General features: G+C 55.9%; 1 protein-coding gene across 3 annotated transcripts in view; it reads left to right on the top strand.

The window, feature by feature from the left end:
* The window catches only part of PC (pyruvate carboxylase), an 86913-nt gene that overhangs the window by 44266 nt on the left and 17413 nt on the right, over positions 1-25234 (top strand). Inside the window, exons 1-11 of one of the 3 annotated variants that reach the window (XM_043971282.1) lie at positions 3024-3137; positions 7793-7879; positions 16060-16180; positions 16374-16558; positions 16650-16815; positions 16909-17054; positions 17246-17363; positions 17527-17678; positions 18288-18406; positions 18777-18939; positions 23596-23778. In XM_043971282.1, the coding sequence (XP_043827217.1) occupies positions 16060-16180; positions 16374-16558; positions 16650-16815; positions 16909-17054; positions 17246-17363; positions 17527-17678; positions 18288-18406; positions 18777-18939; positions 23596-23778 (1353 nt within the window). In that variant the 5' untranslated portion in view covers positions 3024-3137; positions 7793-7879. Of the gene's footprint in view, positions 1-2984; positions 3138-7792; positions 7880-16059; positions 16181-16373; positions 16559-16649; positions 16816-16908; positions 17055-17245; positions 17364-17526; positions 17679-18287; positions 18407-18776; positions 18940-23595; positions 23779-25234 lie in introns of those variants that run through there. The other 2 variants (XM_043971281.1, XM_043971283.1) reach the window with 2 other exon arrangements.

The following is a 25234-nucleotide window of genomic DNA, read 5'->3' on the forward strand; positions in this document are numbered from 1 at the left end:
CTTAGGTGCTTGGGGATCCATGGAGAAAAGTGCCTACTCTTTCAGAACCTCTAGGCTGCTAGGGAGGGAAGGGCCCTGGGGTGCCATGAGAGAAGGGGAGAGAAAGTGTTTGCTCAGCCATCCTGTTAAGCCTGTTGGGTCACCAAGATCCATCTCCCTTCCCTCTGGTCGAGCCTTCCACAGTCAAGCATTCCCCTTCCTTCTTTCACAGAGTCCTCAGTTTCTAGAAATTAACTGAAGAGGGAAAACCAATCAAATCTTAGGATACATTTCAGTTCTTTTTCCTCTACCTGCCGCCCCCCTCACTCCCAGGGTTCATGTAGAATAATTGCTGTTGGGAACAAAAATGGGTAAACAAATACTGAGCCAATAGAAGGGCCGTCCAGTTGTTCTTGTTATTTTTCTCTAGAGCAGGCAGGCCCCCATCTCTGGGCCCCCTTCCCTCTCATTATTGAAATGTGCTGCCGAATCCATGGAGCCCACAGAGATTCCCGGCCCCCCGATCTTAGAACCCAACAACTCTTCTATAGGTCCTGATCTCCCTTGCCTCCATTTCTCCTCTTTGCTTCTAAACTTCCAATCTCAAAAGAGCTAGGGATGCTTCCTAATAATTAGGGGGTATTACTCTTCGGAATACTCTCAATGATCTACTCCCCCTCCTTTTCTTCTGAAGCGCAGCTCTTCTCCCACCCTCTCTGCATCTCCCTCTCAGTCCATCCACAGGGAACTTTTCTTTTTTCCATCTCCTTCCTTTCCTCTATTACATACTTCACAACTCCTCCACAGAGTCTCTCCTTCCCTCCCTCTTTGTACCAGTCTCGGAGGAGGAAGCAGGGGACCCTCCTTTTCTCTGTTGCCAACCAAACAGAGTAGATGGAAGATGGCCTTGGAGGGGAAGCCTCCTGAGGAAAATGGGCTTTGATCTGAGTCTTGAAGGAAGCTGTGGATTCTAAAAGGTGGGAGGAAGGAGGGACGGCATTTCAGGCCCAAAGGACAGGGCTAACAGCGCAGACACAAGGTTAGGAAATGCCAAGAATGGCAAGTGCTAGTTCGGCTGGATTTCAGCATGTGGAAGGAGAGGAGGGAGAGATGTATTAAGCACTTAACAAGTTACACACAACCACGCAAGACAGTCTCCACCCTCAAGGAACTTCTGGTCTAAGGGCAGAAAATCCATGGGGAAAAAGGGGTGGGGGTTGAGCAGGGGCAACAGGTATGGAGATGGTTGGGAAATGGCATGGAGGCTCGACTTTAGGCAAGAAAAGGGGAGTGCTTACCCGCTCAGAACTGAGTGAAAGGGGGGTGAAAGTGAATGGGAAGTTGTGTTGGAGACTTGACTCTGGGAAAGAAAAGGCCCAAAGTTCACCTGGAAGGGAATAGAATGTAAGTTTATTGAAAAGTTAGGGGGCAGCTAGGTGGCGCAGTGGATAGAGCACTGGCCTTGGATTCAGGAGGACCTGAGTTCAAATCTGGCCTCAGACACTTGACACTAGCTATGTGGCTCTGGGCAAGTCACTTAACCCTCATTGCCCCGCCAAAAAAAAAAAAAAGAAAGAAAGAAAGAAGAAGAAAAGTTAGGAAGAACCCTGATTGTGAAGGGTTCAACATACCAAACAAAGAATTTTATCTTGGATCCTGGGGGTTAGACCTATGTTTGAGAGCCGAGTGGAGGATGGTGTGGATTGGGGAGAAGCCCATTAGAAAGATGTCGCCCAGGTGTGATGTGATAGAGGCCTGAGCTGGGTGGTGGCTGTGTGAGGTGTTAATGAGAGCTGCATTGGCAGCTAACGGGATCTGAGAGACGAGCAGCAGAGAGGAGTCAAGGATGACAAGTTGAGGTTACCAATGAGGTGATTGGGAGGGTAGTGATGTAACTGCCATATTTCTTAGTCTCTCTCCTCGGGATGTTTCCCTGGTGGGCAGGAATGAAATTCGTGTCAGCTTTTCTGGTTTCTTTTATTCTGGTGGGGAAAGAATGACAGACCCACATCAAAATTGCTGCTGTTCTCAGGGCTCATGACCTTAATCAAGACCCATGCTCAGTGAAAATGGGTTTGTACCTATTAAGGTTTAGCCAAGTTACCTTTGTATGGGAAAAACTGAGCCAGGGAGAATCCCTGTTTGACTAATTCTCTTTGTGATAGATTAAACAACTGCATAACACTCTGGGCCAACTGTTGTTCCTCCAGCAGGCTCAGGAGCTGGCCAGAGACTGATTTTTCCCCCTTATTACCTCAATCTTTAGGAAAATTGAGCCCATTTATCTCTGCGGATGAGTTTTCCTTTCATAATTCAAACATTTTCTGATGGATCTCTCCCAGTGTTGGTCCCTTCCCCGCCAGTGGCCTTGTACTTACTTGTCTATTGCCTGTGTTTCTTTATCCAGGAACATTTTGTTTCTCCTAGTAGAATGAATGTAAGCACCCTGAGGACAGGTACTGCCTCACTTGTCTGTATTCCCAGTGCCTAGCACAGAGCAAGCGCTTCATAAATGCCTGTTGATTGTAACCACCTAGGCTCCCCTAGCTTGCTAAAATAACGGTGAAGTAACAGGTGATGTGTCACTAGCCCGCCTCAGAATTCCAGCCTTCTGACTCTAAAGGGGGGGAGAGGAGAGGGGAGGGGAGGGGAAGGAAGAAGAGGAGGAGAGGGAGGGGTGGAGGAAGAGAGAGGGGGTGAAGGGGGAGAGAGACACAAGACTCCCGCAAAGCTGGGGAAAAGATGGTGGCTCTCCCCGCCCGAGCTGGCCGCCCTGCCCAACCCCCTCCTGGCCTGCTTCCTTGGCAGCCTTAGACTCTGATTGGAGAGTCGATGGTCTTCCAGGGGAAGGACTTTTAGGCCATGACTGTTGAAGGCCCTTCTGCCAGCTCACTCTCACCCCTGACCTGGTTTTGTTTTTTTTTTTTTTCCTCTTTGAAACTGACTTTGCTCAAGGCCTGACCCTCGGCCTGAGATTGGATTACGGGCAGCAACTTTCTCCTCCCTTCAATTGGAGACTAGGGAGGCCTTCCCATGTCTGGGAAATCATTGAAAGGGGCTGAACCTGAAGGGAAGCAAGTTAAAAACAGAGAGAGGCCCCCAGGAAGCCAGCCCTGGGCACCTTGAGGCGTCTCGGAGGACTCTTCCTGCCTGCCGGGGTAAGGGGCCAGGCTTCACAGGCACATTGGCACCAGGCTGGCGCCGGCTGCTACTACTCCCCAGGCTCCCTTGGAAGTTGGCCGTCTTCCAGGATCTTTGGAGGCGAGGAGGCAGGAGAGCCGGGAGGCCAAGCCTGTTTGGGACAGACAGACTGCTTTATTGAAGGATCTGGGGGGGAAGAGAGCTAGATGCCAAGGGGGGTTAATAACTGTAGTAATTCTAGCTGGCATTTCTAAAGGCTCCAGGTTAGTGAAGATGGAGGTGGGGGGGGCGCTCCAAAGTTCTGTACGATTCTTCGGGTGGTGCGCATTTCGAGTCTTCATGGGACTGCTCAGGAGGGCACCCCAGCTATCCTGGGAAAGGAGTGAGCCATCAGCTGTCAGCCAGACAGCCATGTTGTAGCCTCCTCAGGAAGCCGGTGGCCCCCTGACCCCAATATGGCCTACGATGGTGACTAGTTGTACAGTTATCCAGTGAGTCCTGGGTAGGAAACCTACGGAAGGCTTTCCTCAAAGGAGAATGATTGTTTGTCTCCCAGAATCACAGTCCAGAAAAGGGGGTTGTGGCTTGCTCAGTGTTACATGGCTGGTTAGTGGCCCAAGAGAACTATGGGTTGCTCATTCCCGGAGCCTGGCTCCCTTTGCCAGAGACAGCTGGGAAGCCAGACAAACTGTCTGGATTGTCAGTGTGGCTCAGACTTAAACAGAGAGAGGTGCTGCCCTCCCATGAGGGGAAAAAAAGAGAGAGCCACCACCTCCTTCTGGCTCTCTTTCACTCTGGGGAAGGAGAAACTGATCAAAAGGCTTTGCCTTTATCTCCATCTCCACATGAACCAGCTTCTCCCGGGAGAACTGGAGGAAGCTGGGGGGGGTGTGGGGTGGGGACCTGGGAATGTGGGGCAGAGGGACAGATGGGGGCTGGTGGTGTTGGACACTTGTTTCACGCGAGATTATAATGTCCCCGAAGGCAGGGCCCGTGCCATGCATGAGTCTCCCATGATGTCAGAGTCATGGGATTGAGAATCGGAAAGCACTTCAGAAAGCATCCGATTGTCGGCCTCTCTCATTGTATGAGTAAAGAAACTGAGGCCCTTAAAAAAGTGACTTCCCAGGGTCACCCAGCGAGTGGCAGAGCACTAGTAGTGTCCCTTCCCGGTCCCGTTTATTGGCAGCATGATGTGAACCCGTCGTTTGTGTCCTCCCTGACTTCTGTCATCTTCTGTGTCCTGGCTCAGATGCCTGGGTTCCGAACGTTGTTGTTATTTTCGGTGCGTAGCCCCCACCCGTGACATCTGCAGCTTTGTGGATTGTGTCCCTACCAGGCAGGCCTTTCCCAGCATGCTCCCAGTCACATTCTTCCGAGCCCAGTCGGGTGAGCTCGGAATGTTTTACCAGGCATGATCATTCTTGAGGCTTTTTCATTTTCTTTAGTCTTCTGTCTGTCCCCCATTTGACTGTGGGTCTCTTGGGGCAAGGGAACCTTCGTAGCCTCCCTTTGACACTCAGATTAGTCTGAAGCATCTGGATTTTAAGTGGGAGTTGGGCTAGAAGGTGTGAAGGGAGAAAGGGTCAGGTGACAGCTTCTAAAAGACTTGCTAGGGAAGAGGCTGGAAGAGAAGAGTAGCTTCAAACAAGTAGGATTCCCCTCAGGAAAGGAAGTGACTCCTTTGCCCTGGGGAAACAGCCCTTAATAATAACCTTGTTGATCTGGTTACAGCTGATTGTCTGCAGTGAATTATACAGCCCATCCAAAGCTTCCTTTGAGAGGTCCTAGGTGGCACTGGGGGCTGCCTGTGGGGCATTTCCCACTTGCTGATTCCTTTAAAGTGTTCTAAACCCAGGTTGAAAACCTAACTCTTCGCCCCTTTTATTCTGGTTAGATGCCAGCCAATAGCAACTATCCTGCAATTTCCCTTGCTACTCCCAGCCCACCACCCCAGGCCATGCCCATCACATCCTCCTCCGGAACCCCCTGTTCACCTTGGCTCTTTCATGTGAACACTTCCTCCAAAGTGCTTGATGCCCTTTTATCCCGACTCTGCTCATGCCCCTCCAGGCCGAGGGGAAAGCCCTGTAGGAGGAGCCTCGTGGAGTGTCAGAACCCTTCATCCAGAGCCCTTGTCTTGGGCCCCAGTTATCTCTCACCTGTCTGTGGCACCTGCCCGCCTCCCAGCAGAGAGTGGAGCACGAGAGGTAGAGGCAGAGGCCTACGCTCAGCTGGGCCGGACGATTGCCAGCACCCTCAGCATCATCCCGGTCCCCAGTGGCTGCCGATTCCTGGGGGAGTCGTGGAGAGAGCACTCCATGACCTGGACCGGACTTGGCGTGCTTTGAATCTGAGTGTTCTCATCCGCCAAACTGGGCCATGAGGTTCTGAGGCTTGTGAGGAAAGGGCCACATGGACTGTATTTCCTTTCAGTCCCGCACCTTGCGGGGAGAATTGGGGGTTCTTAAGCTGGAATTCCCAAGCTTCAGGTGGGACTTGGCTCGAAAGGTGGTCTTGCTCTGCTCCTGAATCCCACTGGCTTCCAAACTCGCTCCTTGCTCAGTGCACAGGATGGGCCCAGACTGCTCCTCCCCCTGATCGGCCACTTCTGGCCCAGGTCCTCTCCTCTGTCCAGCTTGGGTCCGTGACATGGAGCCGGAAGGGAATGACAGGGCTGCCTTCCGGCCCCTATTCCCGGCCCCTCTGTGCTGGATCTGCGGCTCTTCCATGTCAGATTTGGGGCTCTTCTATGTCCTGATGTGGACTTTGTCTTTACAAAAGGAATACTTCCCCCATCTGTCCCACCCTTGGCCACTCTTCATCCCCAGGGTCTGAATGCCCCTGTCTATTTGCCTCAGCTGACCCGGGTACTGTGGTTTTTCCTTTGATTTTTCAGTCGCCATTCAGTCTGGTGTGTTTTTTTGGACCTGTTCAGAGGAGCTGTGGGGTGGGGAGCTCAATGCACTTCCTACTGCCCCACCATCTTGGTTCCCTCCCATCATAACTCTCGAATTTGCTTTCTTTAAAGATTTTAGGGATCTATCTTTATTATATTAACTACGTTTCTAGATATATTCCTTCTTATCCCCTAGTCAATGATCTCTTCCTTGTTTAAGGAAGAGAAAAAGGCAGCTCCATAAAACTAACCAAGACTTCAACCAGTCTGACGGTCCGTGAAATGTCGCACGCCTCAACCCTGGGAAAGAAGTTTGTTCAGCTCTTGGCTTGGCCCACGCTTGGCCCTGGCACTGACTTGATGTAAAGCAGGGGCAAGTGAGGAGTATTTAACAAGAAAGCAGAAAACCTGTAAGGGAAGGGGTCTGTCTCTGACTAGCTGTTGGGAGGAATGGGAGAAACAAGGGCAAATCGAGATATTGGCAGGGGCAATGAGATGTGCAGTACGTGGCCGGAGGAGGGTAGCCAATGCATGAGTCAGTGGCATTGGGAAGTGAGCCACAGCTGGTTTAAAGAAAGGAAATAGCCTTTGGAAAATCTACCTACCAGACTCTCAGTTTGCTCAGTTATTTCCTTTTAGCCTGCCTTAACAAGGCAGCGGCTCGGATCCCCGGTTCTCTGACGGTTAGTTACTCGTGGGACAGGCCTTGGGAGAGAAATCTCCAGACTGGCCACACTGAAGGGCCTCGAGGTGAGAGCAGAGAGGAAGCCAGTGGGGCCCTGGGGAGGCTGCCCAGGCTTCCACAGGCTCTTCTCCCATACTCAGCATTTTGAGAAACATTTTGCCCAGAGAACAAAGTTTTCCCATTGATCAAAGTTCAGAATTTACTCCAATGTTCGGGATGTTGGTTTCTTGGTAGAATCTCACTGAAGGCAGGCCTGCTGGGGAGTGGGTGGGGTGAGCTGCGCCCTCTTCCTGGGAAGGGGAAAGAAACATTTGGTGGCCAGCGTGCACAGCTCTTCTGATCTAACCCGAGGCCTGAAAAGGCAGCTCACACCTAGGACAAGGACCCACCCAGCAGCTCCCTGGGGTTCCAGGAGGGCTGTTGGCCTAGTCTGTGGGAAATTCAGTTCCAAGATTAGGCTGTATGAGAAAGTGAGGCTTCTCACTATACATTCTTAAGCTAACTTCTTCCCGCTCTGGGGCCAGTCCCCTTCTCCCACTGCTGAGCCGTCCGCCATTCTCTGGACTTGCCATTTATGCCCCCAAATGGCCTTAAAAGGTAAGCACCATGGGGGCAGGGGCCACCTCTCCTTTTTTTTTTTTTTTTGCAGGGCCATGAGGGTTAAGTGACTTGCCCAGGGTCACACAACTAGTAAGTGTCAAGTGTCTGAGGTCAGATTTGAACTCAGGTCCTCCTGACTCCAGGGCCAGTGCTCTATTCACTGCGCCACCTAGCTGCCCCAAGGAAGCCCTTTCTTTCTGAATCTTTCTACTCCTCAAATAGTCTCTTTTGCCAAAGAAGTTGAAGATAGGATTTTGCACAAAGAAATGATGTGTGGAACAACCATTCTCAGTTGCTAAATGTGTGCAGCTCAAGCCGGTTGCCCCAGATGCTCCCCCCCCCCTCGCCCCAGGAGTCCCAGGGCCTGGGCCTGGGAAGGGACCTTTCAGTTGGAGCCGGACTCTCAGGAGGCCGCGCTGCCTCCTTCCCACTCTGTCTGTCCAGCCAGGCTTTTCCTTAACAGCTAACTTCAGTCTTCCTTGGCTCAGGTTGTCCAGGCCTGCGCTCCATCCGCCGCACCACTTTCCTGCCTCGTGCCTCCTAGCTGCCCCTGGGATCTACTGGGACTCTCTAGGGTGAGTGGTTGGGGTAGGAAATGAAGCTCCCCAGTCTGCTGTGGGCCCACAGGAAAGACTTCCTCAGTGTTCTTGCAGGGCAGAGACAAGAGCAGAAGGCCTCCAGCCGCTGCCGAGCTGGGATCTGGACCAGACTTGGGCTCCTCAGCCAGGAGAGAGCCCTATTTAAGCATCCCAAGCTGTGTTACTGAGCGCAGAGGCCAGCAGGCCTGTGAGCCCCGTATTCCTAGACAGGCCCATCCAGCTCCAGCAGCCGATCGAGGAGCATCTAAGAGTTGGGGGGACCTCCGAGACCTTTTGGTCCAGCTGGTGCATGAATGGAAGCTCCGCCCTAAAGGCCTAGAGGTGAATCAGCCTCTTGGCCCAGCTGCTGCTGGGCTTCCTGGCCTACTGACTCCCTAACCCCTTTCCCCAAAGGTCCTTCCTGACCATCCCCTCCCCCCTCCCCTGGCGGGCTCTCCCTTGCCTTCTAGCCGAGGGCATGTGCTGAGTGCCCTCTTTCCCCTCTCAGTCCCCTCCCACTCTCTGATAACAAGGTGGCCCCTTCTAGGCAAGGCCAAGGCCCCTGTGTAAGCTCCTGTCCTTTCTCCCTCCTCCTGTTTCCTGTTTCACTCATTCTGTCCATCTGCCTGCCAGGGGAGGGAGGCAGCAGTGGGCGGCCCCCAAGGGGAGACTTAAAGCAGGGCCAGTTAACTGACTGACCACTGGGGGGTGACATGGGGAGCTCTGGTGCTTCCCTCTCTGTGGCCCTGGGCAAAAAATGATCCCTTTCTGGGTCTCAGTTTCTCCCTCTGTACAGTGAGGAGTGGAACTTAGTCTGGTTTAGCTACAAATGCCCAGGCAGGCGACTTCCTTCTTGTCTGGCAGAGGGAGGGGCGAGCCGCAGCTGCCGGGGGAACTGCCATTGCTTCTTTGTGCACTAGGTGGCAGTGTTAGCCCTGAAATGCCCCCTCCCCTGGCGAGGCCTGGCTCAGGCTGGTCGGTGCCTCCTCTCCTCTGGCTCCCCAGGGACGAGATGATTCCAGCCTTGCCCCTGGTCTCTGGTCGGGATGACACAGCCAGTCACAGGGGACGTGGCAAGGAGAGGTGCCCCATAATGAAGCATTAATCCAGAGTGCTGGCACTCGACCCACTGCGGGTATTGGTGGCGAGGGCAGTGATCAGTCAGCCAGCGATTAGGAAGGGCCTGCTCTGTGTTAGGCGCCGTGCTGAGTTCTGTAGACACACGTCTGTATGGATGGGATTGTGAGTGGGGGGGTGCCCCCCAGGGGAGGGCTGGAGAGAGGCCAGGCTTTGCCGGTTGTCCCAGGGAGCTGTGAGCTAGAGCCAGTCAGGGGTCACCTCTGCTCCTTTCCCCCCTTTTCTGCTGCTTCTCTGTCCCCTTGAATGTCTTCCTCTGCTGTGACCTCTCCGGTTCCCTCTCCACTTACTCAGTGGTTTTGTTAGACTGCAGATAAACCGGCCCACGGAAGGCAGAGAGTGTCTTCCTCTCCTTGGTGTCTCCTGCCCTCGAGGCTTGGGCCTGGCTTGGGGCTAGACTTGGGCTGTGCTTCAGTCTGCCCAGTGGACCTGCCTCAGTTAAACTTGGAGTCCCTCCCCAGAGCCTGTCTCTTTCCATTTGTGATTTGCCAGCCATCTCTCAGGCCAGAGGGAAGAGCCTCTCTTCCCGCACTTCCCTCACACTTGTGGACATCTCAGGGTGAGGATCGGGGCCCCAGACCGCTGCCCTCCCCACTGGGCTTTCAAAGCTCCAGTTACAACGCTGGACTCGGCTTCCCAGGTTCTGGCTTCAGATCCTGCCTCCCCAGCTTAGCCTCCAGCCTAGGCAACTTCCGTTCCCTCCACTCTCACGTGAGGGGCTGGACAGAATGGCCTTTGCTGTCCCTTTCAGCTCAAGGCCAGGAGGCATTCAGGATGAAAAACCAAAGCACAAACCTTGGAGCGGGAAACGCCCCATTTCTCCAGCCCCCAGAGTAATCCTGGCTTCAGTGTCTGTGCTAAAGCTCCCTCCTGAGGGGGCATCTGGGCTTGACGGCAGCACAGGGAGACGTGCAGCGTGTGTCATTTACGGGGGGTCGGGTGCAGGGAAGGGTTTCCACATCATCCAATGTCAAACCTGGAGCTCTCCGAAGCCTTCCCTGCCTCCTGGCACAGGCATCGTCACACCCTGTGGGAGGAGGGAGAAGCAGACGTCGCAGCCGCTCCCTGCGAGCCAGCATAGCCTCCCAGCCCAGGTCTCAGACGAGAAGCCTAGACCGGCTCTCTCCCTTGGAGTTAGCTCCCCCCCAGCAGTGAACTTGGGGCCTTTGGGTCCCTAGAGAACAAGGTCAGGCTGAAGGAGATGGCAGGGATGGGGTTGCCTCTTTGCACCTTCTTTTTTTTTTTTTTTTGGTTTGGCAATGAGGGTTAAGTGACTTGCCCAGGGTCACACAGCTAGTAAGTGTCAAGTGTCTGAGGCTGGATTTGAACTCAGGTCCTCCTGACTCCAGGGCCGGTGCTCTATCCAATGCACCACCTAGCTGCCCCCTCTTTGCTCCTTCTAAAGTGCTGCTGCGCTGTCTCCCTGGCACCAGCAGTGAAACGTGGCCCAGTTCCCGGGACACACAATCAGAGATCTTTGCCGAGCTCTACCTGGGGTTGTGAGCGTGTCTTCTTATCCCAGGGGAGAGAGAGCTCAGTGGGGATAGCCGGCGGCAGCCAAACTCAGTGACTGCAGCACACCCCACCCTTGGTGGGATTCTCCCAGGTTCTCATCTTGGGAGCCCTCCCGCCTCCTTCAGAGTCCGGCCCTACTGCCCCACCTGAAAGACTGCTCTGCCTTGGAAGTGACGGGAATGGAGGTTGCCTTTACTGTTTAATCAAGCAGTCCTGGTCCTTTACAGACTTGGGCCCTGGAGCATTAGGAGAATGAGGGCATTTTGGACCAGGGTTTGTGACTTGTCCAAGGTCACACAGATTAATGATGGAGCCAGTTTTGAATCCAGGTCCCCTGGCTCCCAGTACTTTTCTTCTTCCTTCGACTATGACCTTTAGACTCATCCCTAGTGCTTGGGGCCTTCAAGGCAGCAGTGGGAGCTGCCTGGTCTCTAAAACAGGTGGGACTTTATTTTTGGCTGACTCTGCTTTTCCTGGAAGCAGGCAAAAAAGTCCAGGGAGGAGGCTAAGGTGTTCTGGCTTTGTTTCCCCAAATTCTTTTTTTTTTTTTTTTTTGTGGGGCAATGAGGGTGAAGTGACTTGCCTAGGGTCACACAGCTAGTAAGTGTCAAGTGTCTGAGGCTGTATTTGAACTCAGGTCCTCCTGACTCCAGGGCCAGTGCTCTAACCACTGCACCACCTAGCTGCCCCCTGTTCCTGGAAGTTCTGAGTAACTTTGGGCAGTTTTCCCTCAAGGTTTTCCGAGGATCCACACCAGCCCCTTGCCGGAAGAAGGGAGGCAGATGTTGGGGGGCCTGGCCCAACAGGCTCCTGACTTGGGGGGGCTGCTTTTAGGTACCAGCTGGTCCCCTCCCAGGTTCTGCCAGTGCCCCACATGTTAGATGTTTTCCTTCCCCACTGCAGTCTGCTCTGGGTTTCCTCCTTCAGGCCAGGCTCTGTTCTGCCTCTGGCCCGCTCTGGGACTGTCCCCCTGCCGTTCTCCTTGCCCCCTCGAGGGCTTTGGCCTGGGCAGTTAGCTCCAGATGCCCCAGGGGGAGGCTCCTGGTTTTACTCTTGGCCACGGCCCAGACTTTCACTGTCCACCTGGCAGTGGGACTTTGTACTCTGGGACCAGTGACCTCAGGCAGGTCAGGAGCTCCCAGTGGGTGAGCCCCAGTATGCCCCTGGCCCCCAGCCTCCCTCCCAGGCAGAGGCAGCTCCATTACCTCAGTCCGAGCGCCCAGTCCTTGGCAGGGTGAGTGCTTTGTGAAACTGGTCCTTGTTGGTGCCATGGAACAGGGCATGTGCAAGGTTACCCATGGGGGGGGAGGTCTGTGCCTTGTTCTTTAGGTAAATATTTATGTTTCCCTTCGTCCAGCCTGGGACTGGGCCCCCTTTCATCTCCTTCAAACCTATCAGCCCTTTCTTTGTACAATATTACTAAATGTGCAAGGGCTGAGGCCCAGTGGGAGCAAGTGCATGATGCTGGACTCTCTCTTGTGAGCCTTCAGCCTCAGTTGGGGTGTGCTAGTGTAGATGGCTGGTGTGGAAATTTATTTTGATTTGGGGACCCTGCCTTTAGGCTGAGATTAGAAAGCCTTAGGCCCTCAGGGTCTCCCCCTCCTCCTCAGCCTCAGCTGAGCCGAAAAACCCATGGGCTGTACAAGATGCCAGGTCAGACAGCTGGGGGGAAAATCCCCCAGCTCCCTCCAACTTGAGCGGAGGGATCCGAGAGATACCAGGCTTGTCCAGGCTGGGCTCTGGTGAGGCACGTGATGCTGGAGCATCCCCCCAGCCCCAGTCGCAGCCCTGACTGGCAGATTAGCTTGGTCTGTGGAGGCGCAGGAAGCCCGGAGATTCGAGTGGAGATAAGAAAGGTATATATAGACCTGGGAGGTAGACAGCAAGGGGGCAGCTGACGAGATTAGAGGGGCGCACGGACAAGGACGGGGGCGGGGGATTTGGTTGGCCCTTATTTTATTTACATTTTTTTTTTTTAGTGAGGCAGTTGGGGTTAAGTGACTTGCCCAGGGTCACACAGCTAGTAAGTGTTAAGTGACTGAGGTCAGATTTGAACTCAGGGCCAGTGCTGTATCCACTGCACCGCCTAGCTGCCCCAGGCCCTTATTGTATTAAAAAGGTTACAGGCCTTATTACAAACCAGGGAAAGTGTAACGTGCCCTGAGGCCGGAGGCAGCTAAGGCCCTTATTGTATTCAAGAAGTTCGAAGCCAGCAGGTGAGAAAGAGACACAGTGGAAAGAGACCGCAGGAATGCAGTCGGGTTGTACATTTTATTTCCCTGTATTCTTAATTTTCAATAGCATCTCATAAATAAACTCTGCTTTGATTATTTAGTTGAGAGGCTTCTTAATATTTTGCTTATCAATTTGGGAGGGGAGCAGTGTGGTGGAACTTTATATACGGCCCATGTTAAGCCCATATTAAATTAAACGCAGTCAGATAGCACAGTTAGTCAAAAGTCCCCAGATTAAGTACCCCAGTCAGATTAGCCCCCCAAAATTTGGTTTATCATTCAAAAATATTTCCACACTGGGCTGGCCCTGCTGAGAGTATCTGTGTGAGAGAGCGTGTGTGTGTGCGCACGTGTGCACACGCATGCATGTGTGTGGTATGAGGGGGGATGTGTGGTGTGTGAGTGTATTGTGTGAGTGTGCATGAGCACATGTGAGTGTGTGGTGTGACTGAGTGTGTGTGTAGTGTGAGTGTGAGAGGGGGAGGATGTGTGTGTGTGTGTGTGTGTGCATGTGGTATGTGTGAGTGTGTGTAGGTGTGAGTGTGACTGTGGGAGGGGGAGGATATGTGTGTGTGCATGTGGTTTGGGATGAGTAGGGGGTTCGGTAACAGCCAGGCTCCCTCTTAACTCCCCAGCCGTGAGCCTGCTGAGGGTTTGTGGGTCGTACACAGTGGGTCTTGATGAATCCATCTCACATCACTGCCAATTGTATGGAGGGAGGCAGGCAGAGCTGCCTCTTGGTCCCTGCAGCTCTGCCTATCGGGGAGCAGGTGATAACTGGGGTGCACCATTCTCCCTGCCCTGCCCAAGCTCCTGGATGAAGCCAAGCTCTGACGCTGCCCTTGGCTCTGCCCTTGGCTCGGCCGTACTGGGCTGCCTTGGCCCCAGTGGGGCCAGCCTGGTTCTGTCCCTGTCTCAGCAGCTCCCACTCGAGGGCCTCCCGTCTGTCCAGGCTTCCAAGCCAGGCTTTGTTTGTCTCAGGTAGGCCTGGGTCAGTGTCTCCACTCGCTCTGCTTTCCGACCTCAGGGAGTCACTCATGCGTTGGACAAATTTGAGAAAGCCAGAAAAAGGAAATTCATTACACAGGATCCCTTAGGAAAGGCCACTCCGGTGCAATTGTGTTCCACAAGCTTGCCTGACTGGACGATGGCTGCTCTTGGGATCCCAGACAGCCCAAGTGGGGCAGGGGTGGGGGGTGGCCCGGGCTGCTAATTACCAATGACTAAGCCAAGGTCACAAAACCTGTCCGTGGTGGGATCACTTATCCACACCCCAGTGTGCTCCAAGGGACCCAGGACAGCACCTCATAGACTTACTCAGAGCTAACAGAAGCATCTTTCCCCTTTCACCCCTGGACCCAGAAGCTTCCACTGACCCCACTTTTGGTGCCCTTTGCCCCATTTGGGAGAGGGCTTAGAGGAGGAGTGTCTGGCAGAGGAGTGAAGTCCAAATACTGATCTGCTTGGCTGGCAGCCGGCCATCCCCACTAGGAGCCACCAGCACCATTGCGCCAACACTGGAACCCGCTCCCCAGACCTCCAGGGAGAGCTCCTCCCCCTGTAGAGCCAGGACCTGAGGTACGAATCTGCTCCTCTAGGGGCGGCTAGGGGGCACCACAGTGCACAGAGTGCCAGGCCCGGAGGCAGAAAGACTCATCTCCCTGAGTTCAAATCTGTCCTCAGACCCTTCCTGGCAGTGGGACCCCGGGCAAATCTCTTCACTCTGTTGGCCTCACTTCCCTCATCTGTAAAATGATCTAGAGAAGGAAACAGCAAAGTACTCCAGGGTCTCTGCCCAGAAACTCCAGACAGAGTCACGGAGGGTCAGACACAGCTGAAAACAACTGGGCGCACACACACACACACACACACACACACACACACACACACACACACACACACACACACCCGCTAGGCAAGGGACAGTTTACTCTCTAGAACATTCCCTCCCCAGTGTGATGGGACACAAAGGCACAGTGGGGCTGTGATGGGTATGGAAGCCTCCCTTCCCCTCTCCCCTCCTTCTCCTCCCCTCCCCCTCCCCCCTCCCCTTCCCCTTCCTCTTCCCCAGGCAGAGGCCAAACCAGGGTCAGAGGCATCATGTGCGGCCAAAGTGACTTCACCTTCCTGGTGTTTGTGGAGTCATCAGCCTCCCGGAGAAGGCAGGGCAGGCCTGGGCCCAGGGTCGCCCAGTTCTCTTACCCATCTGCAGGGTCCTCAGCTCCTCCTCAGGCTTCGTGTCTGTCGTGCCCTCTGTCTCGGGGGCTGTGGGAGGGGGCCCCGTTGCAGTGAAGGGGGGGTGAGGCAGTCAGCCTTCAAGGCCCCCCCTTCCTCGAAGTCTCAGTGACTCTTGGGTTCCTGCCTTTGGCTCCCTTCCCTGGAGATCCTGTCCACTTCACCCTCTGCTCCAGGGGTCTTGTCTGTGAAGAGCCCTTTGCCCCTCAGATGTGAGCTGCTGGAGTTTCTCTGCATCCTCAGGCTGAGCCTGGCACTGAGAGCAGTGATTCTGAGAGGAGGAGGATGCCCTTGTGGGGAGATCCTGGGACATGGGAGGCAGGACACCAGAGAGGTCAGAGGGCGTCCAGGCACGCTTCGGGAGAGAACTAGCTGAGCTCGGATTTGAACCCTTTGAGAGCGGCCGCCATTGTTGCCTGAGCCACCCCTGCTGCGGCCAATATCCGGCCCTCACTGCCGCTGCTGGGATGGACGTCCCTTGTTGCGGCCTGGCCTGACACCAGGGCAGGTTGGCTGGATCTTTGTCACCCTCCGTGATCCTTGGCCAGAGCCCAAGGGAAGGGGCCTGGCTGTTCTCAGCTTCTTCACCCTCTTCCTAGAATATCGAGAACAGCCCCAGGCTTGGGGCTTGCCTTAAAGACCCTTCTTGGGCCCAGTTGAGGGCCTCTGGTCTGGCAGGCCATCAGACCATCCACGGGCACAGGGCAGATGGGTACGGCAGGGAAGGGAGCAGGACATTATGGTGGTTTTTGTTGTTGTTGTTGTTGTTTGTTTGTAATTAGTTTATTTTTTTTTTGTGGGGCTATGAGGGTTAAGTGACTTGCCCAGGGTCACACAGCTAGTAAGTGTCAAGTGTCTGAGGCCAGACTTGAACTCAGGTCCTCCTGAATCCAGGGCCGGTGCTTTATCCACTGCACCACCAGCTGCTCCCAGTTATGTTTACTCTTTAGCGTGGCGGAGGGTTGAGAAGGAGCCTCTCACCACCTTCCTCTCAGTCTTCCTGAGAGAACAGGCACAAGTGTGACTGCTCTAACTGTGTTCTCTCTTTCTCTGTAGATGTGGCGGTTCCGCTTGGCCCATGGGGGCCTCAGGCTCCTGAGTGTCCGACGCACCTATAGCACCACAAGTAGCCGTTTCCATTACAAGCCCATCAAGAAAGTCATGGTGGCCAACAGAGGTGAGGGAAAGAGCCCAGCCCCCCTTCCCAGGCCAGCCTCCCCCTCTCTCACTGGCCACGCCTGACTGGGAGAGGGCCCAGTAATCCCGGCTCCCCTTCCCTCTTGTGCCCCACAGCTTGTCTAGATGCTTTCCCTCGAATCTCCTGCCTGTGCCAGGACAGAACCTCAGTATTTGTTTACTGCCCTTCCCAGGTGAGATAGCCATCCGGGTATTCCGGGCCTGTGCAGAGCTCGGCATCCGCACCGTGGCTGTGTACTCAGAACAGGACACGGGGCAGATGCACCGGCAGAAGGCTGATGAGGCTTACCTCATTGGACGGGGCCTAACCCCGGTGCAGGCCTACCTGGACATCTCTGACATCATCAAAGTGGCCAAGGTGAGCGGGGCTGGGAGGGCCCAGAGCGGCCTCAGGGAGCGCAGCAAAGGGGCCTGCCTGCTCCCCTTTAACTGCTGCCTTCCCTGGGCAGGAGAACGGTGTCGATGCCATCCACCCTGGATACGGCTTCTTGTCCGAGAGGGCCGACTTTGCTCAGGCCTGCCAGGATGCAGGGATCAAGTTCATTGGTCCCAGCCCGGAAGTGGTACGCAAGATGGGGGACAAGGTGGAGGCCAGGGCCATTGCCATTGCTGCAGGTACGAGGTGTGGGGGACCTGAGCTGGGGGGGCTGGGCCGGGGGCGTCCCAGCCTTGCTACTGCAGAGGTTCCGTGCGCCTGTCTCCCAACAGGAGTCCCAGTGGTTCCGGGCACAGACACCCCCATCTCTTCCCTGCCCGAGGCTCATGAATTCTCCAACACCTATGGCCTCCCAATTATCTTCAAAGCTGCCTATGGGGGCGGGGGGCGAGGCATGAGGGTTGTGCACAGCTTTGAGGTAAGCAAGAGTTGGGGGCCGGGAGCAGAATTGGGGGTAAGAGTGGCCCCCCCCAACAGCCCTGGCTCAGAAGGTGTGGAATGCCAGGAGCAGAATGCTGGGGGCAAACCCCAAAGGAAGGGAAGTGGGATGGGATGGGAGGGGAGGTCTAGAACTAGGGGGCCAGCCTCTGCTTTGTTCCCACACCCCAGGAGGTAGAGGAGAATTTTAACCGGGCTTATTCCGAGGCCCTGGCTGCCTTTGGCAATGGGACGCTCTTTGTGGAAAAATTCATTGAGAAGCCGCGTCACATTGAAGTGCAGATTCTGGGTGAGTGCCCCTTCCCCGGGCACTGCCCTCTAACTCCAGAGTAGCGGCCCCCCTGGGTTTCCCTGTCATCCCTTCCCTACAGGGCGAGGGGTGGGGGGCTGAGGGCACCGCGGGGGGATGTTACAGACCGGGGACAGTGAGCCCAGGCCCCTGCCGCCCCCAGGGGACCAGTTTGGGAATGTTCTGCATCTCTATGAGCGGGACTGCTCCATCCAGAGGAGGCACCAGAAGGTGGTGGAGATTGCTCCCGCTGCCCATTTGGACCCACAACTTCAGAGCCGCCTGACCAGCGATTCGGTCAAGTTGGCCAAGCAGGTGTGGAGCTGGGGGCCGGGCCAACACTCCAGGGTGGGGGATCCTGGGAGGAGGGGGAGGAGGGGGAGGGGGTGGGGGGCCTCATGGAGGTGACAGGAGAAGGACACTTGGGTTCTTCTGGCTTTGGGGCCATCAACAATGCATCGCAGCAGAATTCCAGAGAGAGCCAAGAGGGTCCTCAGCTGTTGCTGCTGCTGCTCTTCTTCCCCCTCCCCTCCCTTCCCCCTCCCTTTCCCTCTCTTCCCCTCCCCCCTTCCTCCCCCTCCTCTTCCCCCCCTTTCTCTTCTCCTCCTGAAGCTTCCCTGGCCCCCATCCCCACCCCCACGAGTCCCACCAGCTGCCCCAATTCGGCAGCATTCGCTGCCAGGCTTCAGTTTAACCCTGGGTTGAAAAAGGCAGGATATGTCCTCTAAGAAGGCCCAGTGAGGCCCCGCAGTCCTCAGAGGCCCCAGGCAGCTGAGCTTCTGTCCCCTCAGGGACCTGGGGCATGTGCCCAGAATGCCTCAGCGACAGCCCGGTGTTGGGGCAGAAGAGAGGGGCACTGGGCTTCTGCCCATCTCCTGCCTCCTCTGGTGGCCTGCCCACGCCCTCACTCAGCTCCTCCCACAGGTGGGCTATGAGAATGCAGGCACCGTGGAGTTCCTCATAGACAAGTACGGGAAACACTATTTCATTGAGGTTAATTCTCGACTACAAGTGGAGCACACAGTCACTGAGGAGATCACCAAGTGAGTTTGTTTGACTCCCCTGAGGCAGGAGACGGCGGGGAGGGGGGATGGGAGGGTGCCAACGGCTGCTGAGGAGCCACGGTCAGTGCCATGGGGCAGCAAGCAGGGATCAGTGATGCCCGGACACATCTCATCCCCTTCCCAGCTTCTGGTTCTGTTGCTGACTAGCTGCTTGGCCTTGGGCCAGTCATTTCCTGTCTCTAGGCCTCAGTTTTCTCATTTGTAAAATGAGAGGATGGGGCTGGTTTGTCTCCAGGGATCTCTTCTCATCTCTGTGGTGCCCCTTGACTGGGCTGCACCCTCTTGCCTCTCTGTCCCCCGAATGGGCTCATTCCGCAGTTGGAGCTCACTCTGCCTCCCTTTCTTGCAGCGTAGACCTCGTCCATGCCCAGATCCATATAGCCGAGGGCCGGAGCCTGCCTGATTTGGGCCTTCGGCAAGAGAACATCCGAATTAATGGTTGTGCCATCCAGTGTCGGGTCACCACAGAGGACCCAGCCCGAGGCTTCCAGCCAGACACGGGCCGCATCGAGGTGAGTAGGGCTGGCTTTGCTTCCTGAGCCAGCCCTGTTGGCTGCATGCCCTGGGGTGACCCTCTCCCCTCCTCTGCCTCAGCTTCCCCCACTCTCAGAAGAGGCCCTTACTGGCCATCGGGGGGAGTTGGGGGGATCGTTGCCTTGCTTGTTCTATTAAGTTTTTATTTATTGATTCCATGGGAGCCTCCAGGAAACGCAAGGTCCTGCTTGGGCTGCCCCCTGGGGCCTGTGGTCAAGCTGGGGACACAGTGGGAGCCCCTGAGGAACAGGAGCGAGGCCCTGTCCTGGGCCCCAGACACCCTGCCTCAGGCAGAGGAAAGGGCACCCCGGGAGGGAGGGGGAGATGCTCAGCAAACCCCAGCTCTGAGCTGGCCAGACGCATTGGAGATGATGCTCAACAGATGTGCTGGGTTCTTTATTAAAGAAAGGAAAAGCATCCTGAAGACCCAGACAAGGCTGGGTTTGGGAAGGCTTGAGAAAGTGCCTCTTCCTTTTTTCTTGGCAGAGATGGGGGCCTGTGGGTGTGTAGTGTGGCATACACTGCCAGAGGCAGGGAACAGGTCTGGTTTGTTATGTAGGATAATTCTCTGCATAGGGGAGTATTTAGACAGACAGACGGACAGACAGACAGGGAGGGGAATTGCTCCATCCCAGCTGCTGGCAGCTTTGAAGCCAGAGAGGAGCGGATGCTATCCAAGGTGCAGCTGGCAGAGATGAGCTTGGCTCAGTGGGCACTCTCAGGCCTGCATTGCTGCAGTTTGGAAGGGGCCTCACCCCAGCTTTGGGCAGCGCTTACTGTTTCTGGCTAGTTTTCAGTGTAAAGTGGGGGGGGGTAGTGAGGAGCAGGGCCACCCGTGGGGGGCTGGCCTCCAGAGCGGTAGAGCTTGGATACCCACAAGAAGCAGAACCGGGGCAATCGCGGCGGGAGCCTGGAGGGAGATGCCTCTGACAGGAGCAGAGCAATGGTGAGGGTGGAGGCCTGGAGTCAGCCTCCCAGGGCCGGCCAGGTGGCTGTGGCTTCTTCCATAGCCGGCCTGCTGGTCGCACCCTGGAATGTGGCAACAGCCCCTGGATTGCATCGTCCAGCCAGCCAGCCCTCAGTGTTTGCATTTCCTCCTGGTCATTCTCTGAGTGATGTCCCGGGCTGTTTGCCTCTCCCTTCTGTCTCTCACCCCGGCTAAGAATACCTCTGTATTCCGTGTCAGCAGAGCAGCTGCCAGCCTCGTTTCTCTGACATCTCCCCCGTCTGGCCCAGCCCCTTGGGGGAAGGTGCACCAGGAGCCCAGGGAGGAGGGGAGGGTCTGCAGAGCAGCAGCCCCGGGTGGGCTGGAGGTGGGGAGAAGTCTGGCTTAGGGGCAGACCAGAGAACAGACCCCGTGAGGGAGGGCCAGGAGGGGGCCCTGCCCCAACTGCTCAGCCCCAGCAGTGCCAGCAGCCCCAAGAGCCCAAGGCCAAAAGGCTCTGCCCCTCCCACTCCTCCTCCTCCTCTTTGCCTGGTTCACCACAAAATATTTTTAGCTGCCGGCTCCTGCACACACTTGAGTGCTCACCCTTCAATATTTCATGAGGTTCCTCTTTACTGAACACAACAGGCCTCTGCCCCCGAAAGATGACGCGTGGTGTGTTGGGTGCCCTCCTCTGGGGAAGTCGGCTCGCTGACCCCTCCCTTGCTCGTGTTCATTCCCGCCTGTCTGTCTGTCGGCCTGTCTCTGCCTCACTCTGTCCCTGTGGCCGCTCAGTCCCTTCGAAGCAGGTCTGTCTGACTTCTCTTCATTCACCAGTCCACATGACCCCCTGCCCAGCCGAGAGCCCCCTCGCAGGCCTCACACAGGCAGGGCCATCTCCAGAGTCCTTCTGCTGGATACTTGTCCAGCCATTTCTCTGTGCTCCATCTGTTCCCCCGGTGCTGCCCATCTCACTCACCCTCTTTTCTTTGTTCTTTCTCTCTCCATCTCTTTTCCCTTCTGCTTCTTCCTCTTTTCTTCTCTGTATTTGTTGGGTTTTCTCTATCCCTTTACTAGGAAGACATCAGAATGCAATGGAAGCTCTCTCCCTTCGGCACTGGAGGGCCCAGGCTCACTGCCTGGCTCTTCACTTGCTCTCTCTGTCATGCTGGGTAAGATAGTGACCCTCTTGGGCCTCAGTTTCCTCTTCTGTAAATTGAAGGGCTGGCCCTTTCCACTTCCAAATCTATGGTCCCTGTGCTTCTCTATGGGAAACTACAGCTCGAATTTAGAGGATGCTCTGAGCTTAGCCGGACCTCGACGGGCCGTATCCCATTTGACCCAACAGTGACCTTGTCAGGGAAGCACTACTGCCCACCATTTTACAGAAGAGGAAAGAGAGGCTGGCCAGGTGAAGTGACTGACTTTCACCAGCATCACTGGTCATCTCTCGCTTGCCCGATCTCCTGCCCTTCGGTGTTCTAAAGGCCTCTGTCCTTGGATCCTACTGATCACCCTCCCCTTCTCAAGATACCACCCTTCCTCCATCTCTGATCCCTGTGAGGCTCCTCCCCTGAACTTTCAGCCTTGTTACGGTTCCTGATGGTGGGACTGGGAGGGGGGCCCCCAAGGCTCCCTCCTGAGCTGATGCTCCTTTCCTTCCATTCTCTGTCTCTCTGTCTCTGTCTCTGTTTCTCCATCTCTCTATCTCCCCCTCCCTCTCTCCCTCCCTCTGTCTCTGTCTCTGTCTCTCTCCTTGGATCCCTCTGTCTCTCTATGTCTCTGTCTGTCCGTCTGTCTCTCTCTCTCCCTTCCTCCCTCTGTCTCTCTATTTCTCTCTCTCTCTCTCTCTCTCTCTCTCTCTCTCTCTCTCTCTCTCTCTCTCTCTCTCTCTCTCTCTCTCTCATCTCATGCTCCTCTGTAGGCCAATGGTTCCCCGATCTCAGCCTCCCACCCTCCTCTCTCTCCTGAGCTCCGGGCCCATGTCTCCAGTTCCCTTGTGAACAGCTAGAACTGACTGTCCCATGGGCACCTCAGGCCTGTTGTGTCCAGGACAGAAGCCATGGTCTGTTCCCTTGCCTCTTCCCTGTTTCTGACCTCTCTGCTACTGTTGCAGGTGCTGCGATCCTTCTGGTCCCCCAGGCTCCCAGCCTTCGGCCCTCCCCTCACCCACACATCTTTATTGCTTTCCCTTCTCTCCCATACTCCCCCTTGCCTCCTCTAACACAGCCCCTCCCCCCAGGGCAGGCAGAAGCTATTTGGGGGGTATCTGCCTGCCCCCCCAGCCCATTTCTCCTTTGGCCTCCTGTCTTTTCCAGGATGCATTGAGAGCCCTTCATCCCATGGCCCTTTCCTCTAGTTGTTATATTTCAGTCCAGCCCCCCAGGGCCCCTTGCTGCTCTTCCCAGGGCCTCGGCACCCCCCTTAATTGAGAATTAAGATGACTCAAGTGATGAAGTCCCAGACTCAGTTCTGGGGCTTCCTTGAAGGCTCCGCTCAGATCTTGGCCTCTGCAGGAGACCCTTCTTGCCCCCCCCCAGCCCACCCTCTACCTCATGTGTATCTTGTAGGTACACACTTCCCCATTAGCGTGTGATTCCTCACAGGCACAGACAGTCTTTTGCTCTCTGTAGCCCTGGTACTTAGCCCAGTGCCTGGCATGCAGTAGGCGCTTAATTAGTGCTTCTATCCATGGGATCCTCTCCCTCCTCTCCCCCCCACCCCCCACCCCCTGCAGGAAGCCTTCCCTCTCTCAACTGTCTCCCGTGCATCCTGCCTTAAGCACGTTTGTGCATTGTCTTCTGCTAGACTGTGGGCTCCTTGACCACAGGAACTGGGCTTTGCCTGTCTTTGTCCACTCACTAGCCAGGAGACCCAGGGCAAGTCACTGAACCTCTGTTGGCCTCCATCTCCTCAACTGTAAAATGGGGACCAGCTCCCGGGGATGTTGGGACATTCACATGAGCGCAGGGCATGGCACCAATGAGGGCCAATGGGTGTTACTGTTTAGGCAGCCAGAGGGTGCAGCGGATAGATCTTGGGGGCTGGAGTCAGCAAGACCTGAACTCAGATCCTGCCAAGTCACCCCCTCTGCCTGCCTCAGTCTCTTCATCTGTTTGTTGTAAAGATCAAAGAGAGAATATTTGCAAAGGGCCCGGCACATAGTAGGTGCTTCTCCCACTTTATTTACCCAGTGCCTGGCACGCAGTAGGTGCTTAGCATACGGTCACTGACTGACTGCCCCCAGTGGTGCTGAGCAGAAGCACTGGCTGGATTCAAAGCTGGCTGTGCCCTGGCCTCCTGGTCACTACAGCCCGTGGCAGTATCTGCTCCTTCCTTCTCTTCCTTCCATTTGTGTGGCAGAGAGTGTTTGGAAGGCAAACAAGCAAACGCTTAGAAAGAGGCATGGCTGGAAGAGAGAGAAGCCAGGGTACCATGAGAGCACACAGTAGGCTTGTTAGCTGACCCGCTGATTGTGTCTCTCAGCCTCCAGGAGGGCGCTGTGCCTGTCAGCACAGATCCCCACGTCAATCCATGTGCCTGGCTTTTCTTTGGGAACTTCTCCCCGGGAGGAGGAGGAGGATGTGCGGGGGCTGGGCACCCGGGTTCACTTGCAGAAAAAAACTTGCGAAGTGTCACGAGCCAGAGTGGAGCGGGATTAACCCTTGAGGGCTCCTTCCACCACAGACTTTGCCATGTTTCCTGCCAGGTGTTCCGGAGTGGCGAGGGCATGGGCATACGCTTGGAAAACGCCTCGGCCTTCCAAGGGGCCCTCGTCTCCCCACACTATGACTCGCTCTTGGTCAAAGTCATTGCCCATGGAAAGGACCACCCCACAGCTGCCACCAAGATGAGCCGGGCACTTGCTGAGTTCCGAGTTCGAGGGGTCAAGGTGAGTGCTGCCAACACCTGCCTTTGCATCTGACTCTAGTGGGCTCAGTAATCATCTTCACGCCACCACAGTACCAGCTTGGGCGCCAGATCTTTCTGTTCATCTTAAGTGAGGCTGCCTCTTGTGGCCTGTAGGGCTCAGTCTGATTCCCAGAGGGATGTCTGGGCAGGCCGGCTAACCCGGCCCTGCTCTGTGGGCATGGGCATGGGCAGGCACCAGCCATGGGGCCTTCTGATGGGCTTTGGGTAAATCCTTGATCCCACTGGGGACAGAGGTGGAGATTACAGGCTCCTGGAGGCTGCAGTCGCCACCCCCGACATGTGCTGGGGAGCTGGCCTTCCCGGGCTCTGGGCCACCGAGGCAGCCCTCCCCCAGACCCCGGAGCTGCCCTCTGCAGGGGCTCTGCTGCGACATCATCCCCTCCCTGCCCCTTGAGGTTGGTCATGGCATTCTTTGGTTCGTTACCAGCGTGGCCAAGCCCTCCCTTCTCCACCTTGGTGGCAAGGTGCTCCATAAGCCTCTCCTGCAGAGATTCACCAGTTGTCCTGGTGTGCCCATGGGGACAGTCCAGGCCTGGGGGCATCAGCTGGAGGTGCCACCTGGCATCTTTGGTTTTTGGTTTGGTTTTGTTTTGTTTTGGTTGAGGCAATTGGGGTTAAGTGACTTGCCCAGGGTCACACAGCTAGTAAGTGTTAAGTGTCTGAGGCCGGATTTGAACTCAGGTCCTCCTGAATCCAGGGCCGATGCTCTATCCACTGCGCCACCTAGCTGCCCCGACCTGGCATCTTTGACCTGCCCCGTCCCTGTGCCTGGACACTGGTGGCACTGCCTGCTAGTGTGACGTCAGTTCCCAGGGCCCATGGGTGCTCAGTCTCCTGCTGCTCTCGTCCCACTGCCCTTTGGCATGACAGCTTCCTGGGCCCCGTATCACCCTCTGCGCCCTGCACGGGGGCACTCCTTGTTTGCTCGATGTCCTCAGACAGTGTCACCTAGTCGGGGGCCGAGGTGGTCAAGGACACGGAGAAGGGAAGGGGAGGAAAGACCAGGGCAGGAGGTCTCCACCTCCTCACCTCCCTGTGCATGGAGGCCCCCTGGGTCAGCGTGACCCAGGCTTGCTCAGCCCTTTGCCCCCCGGCCTCTCCCTGCTCTTGCCAGGCCATCGGCCGGCCCTCGTCCCTCCTCACGCCCTCAGTGCCCACAGAGCCCTGCTTTGTCCACCTCTTGCTCCTTGTTCTCTTGAAGGCTGCTGACCTTTAGGTAGGTTTGGCCTCGGGATCAGGAGGTGAGAGTGCTCAGGCAGGCAGGGAGCTCTGTGGGGAAGCAGCCAGCCGTGCTTGGCCTGGGCACCTCTGGGGCGAGGAGGGGCCAGGCCTGTTCTCTGGAGGGAGGGGGAGCTGCTGGCCGGGGCCCAAAGGGGCCACTTCTGTTGCCATGTCTGGCCTCTGAGCTGGGCAGG

Source organism: Dromiciops gliroides, chromosome 6 (genome assembly GCF_019393635.1).
Source record: "Dromiciops gliroides isolate mDroGli1 chromosome 6, mDroGli1.pri, whole genome shotgun sequence".
NCBI lineage: Eukaryota > Metazoa > Chordata > Mammalia > Microbiotheria > Microbiotheriidae > Dromiciops > Dromiciops gliroides.